This window comes from Egretta garzetta, unplaced genomic scaffold (assembly GCF_000687185.1).
Source record: "Egretta garzetta isolate BGI_Z169 unplaced genomic scaffold, ASM68718v1 scaffold215, whole genome shotgun sequence".
In the NCBI taxonomy this organism is placed as follows: domain Eukaryota; kingdom Metazoa; phylum Chordata; class Aves; order Pelecaniformes; family Ardeidae; genus Egretta; species Egretta garzetta.
Genome location: NW_009259719.1, coordinates 7,295,781 through 7,297,608, shown reverse-complemented (window position 1 = coordinate 7,297,608; position 1,828 = coordinate 7,295,781). Strand labels below are relative to the sequence as shown.

Sequence of the window (1,828 nt, the reverse complement as noted above, 5' to 3'; positions counted from 1 at the left end):
CTGCCCTGGTGCCCGGGTGCTGGGCTGGCGGCTGCTGGCACTCTGCCTCGGGGACACCTCTCTGACCTGGGGTGCTGGAAGGGGACGCCCGGCTCTGGGGGGTCCTTGCAGCAGGTTCACCCATCCCTTTGGCCCCGGGGCTGGGCGGGAGGGGGGGGCTGGTGGCAGTGCTGGTGTCCCCGGAGCAGGGCTGGGCCATGGTGAGGTCAGCTGTGCTCAGCCAGGACAGCCCAGCTCAGCGCCAGCCGGGCTGATGCAACCCCGTGCAAGGGCCTGTGCATGTGTGTCAGCTGGTGTTTCGGGGCAGGCTGGGGGCGGTGGGATGCCGGGGCGGGTAGAGGGGTGCCACCCCAGCCACAGTGCTGCTCAGCCCAGCCACTGTTGCACAGGATGAGCCCAGCGAGTGGGAGAAGGCAGAGCTGGACCAGGTGCAGGTGGAGCAGCGGATCAAGGAGTACAATAGCCAGATCAACAGCAACCTCTTCATGAGCCTGGTACGGGGACAGCGCGGGGCTGGGGGGGGTCACGGTGCCCTCCCTGGCCCCACTCACCACCACCCCCCTGGTGTCTCTCAGAACAAGGATGGCTCCTACACCGGCTTCATCAAGGTGCAGCTGAAGCTGGTGCGCCCTGTCTCAGTGCCGGCCACCAAGCGGGTCCCCTCCCTGCAGGCAGGGCGGCCGGGGCTGCGTGCCCAGGGGGTGAAGCGCCGCACGTCCTTCTACCTGCCCAAGGGGACCGTCAAACACCTCCACATCCTCTCGCACACCCGCGCCAGCGAGGTCATCGACGCCCTCCTCCGCAAGTTCACTGTCATCGACAACCCCCGCAAGTTCGCCCTCTTCGAGAGGTCCGAGAAGGATGAGCAAGGTAGCATCCCAGGGTGGCCCTGTCCCCGTGGTGGCAGCTTCCCCTGGGTGGTAGTGGCTCTGGGGTGGCAATGTCCCTGGGGTGGTGGTGTCCCCCATGGTGGCAGCATCCCCGTGGCAGTGCCATCCCCCGTGATGGTGGTGTCCCTGTGGTGGCAGCATCCCCATAGTGGTAGCTTCCCCTGGGCAGCAGCATCCCCTCTGTGGCAGCATCCCCAGTGACTGTGGGGGTGTCCCCCGCAGTGGCAGTGTCCCCCATGACAGTGGTGTCCCCCATGGTGATGTCCCCATAATGGCAGCATCCCCATAGCAGTGGTATCCCCCTTTGGTGGCAGTATCCCCTGTTACCATGGGTGTGCCCCCCATGGCAGCAGTGTCCCCTATGACAGTGGTGTCCTTCATGGTGGCCATGTCCCCATAGTGACAGCATCCATGTGGGGGCAGCATCCCTGTAGCAGCAGTGTACCTCACGGCAGTGATGTCCCCATAGCGGCGGTGTCCCTGTGGGGATGTCCCCCCCGTGACGCCTGGCCGCCGTTGCAGTATACCTGCGGAAGCTGGCTGACGAGGAGCAGCCCCTGCGGCTGCGGCTGCTGGCCGGCCCCAGCGAGAAGGTGCTGAGCTTCGTCCTGAAGGAGAACGAGACCGGGGAGGTGAATGTGAGTGCCGGGACAGGGAGGGGACCAACACCCACACCCCCTGGGGGACGTGGCTTTGGAGGGGAGGGACGCCACGTCCCCGTTGCGATGGCAGCCCATGTGCCTGCAGTGGGACGCCTTCACGCTGCCGGAGCTGCACAACTTCCTGCGCATCCTGCAGCGGGAGGAGGAGGAGCACGTGCGCCAGCTGCGGCACCGCTACGCTCGCTGCCGACAGAAGATGCAAGAGGTGCTGGCCACGCGCACGCCGGGGTGACCGTGCCACCTGCGCCCATGGCCAGCCAGCGCGCTCGGACCCTC

At 66.8% G+C, this 1,828-nt stretch overlaps 1 protein-coding gene across 1 annotated transcript; it reads left to right on the top strand.

The window, feature by feature from the left end:
* The first annotated feature begins 322 nt into the window (after window positions 1-322).
* RASSF1 (Ras association domain family member 1) lies at window positions 323-1,784 on the top strand. The gene is made up of 5 exons (XM_009639281.2): window positions 323-334; window positions 390-494; window positions 576-870; window positions 1,413-1,528; window positions 1,638-1,784. Exons 1-5 carry the CDS (start codon window positions 323-325, stop codon window positions 1,782-1,784), a joined length of 675 nt encoding a protein of 224 aa, XP_009637576.1.
* The last annotated feature ends 44 nt before the right edge of the window (window positions 1,785-1,828 follow it).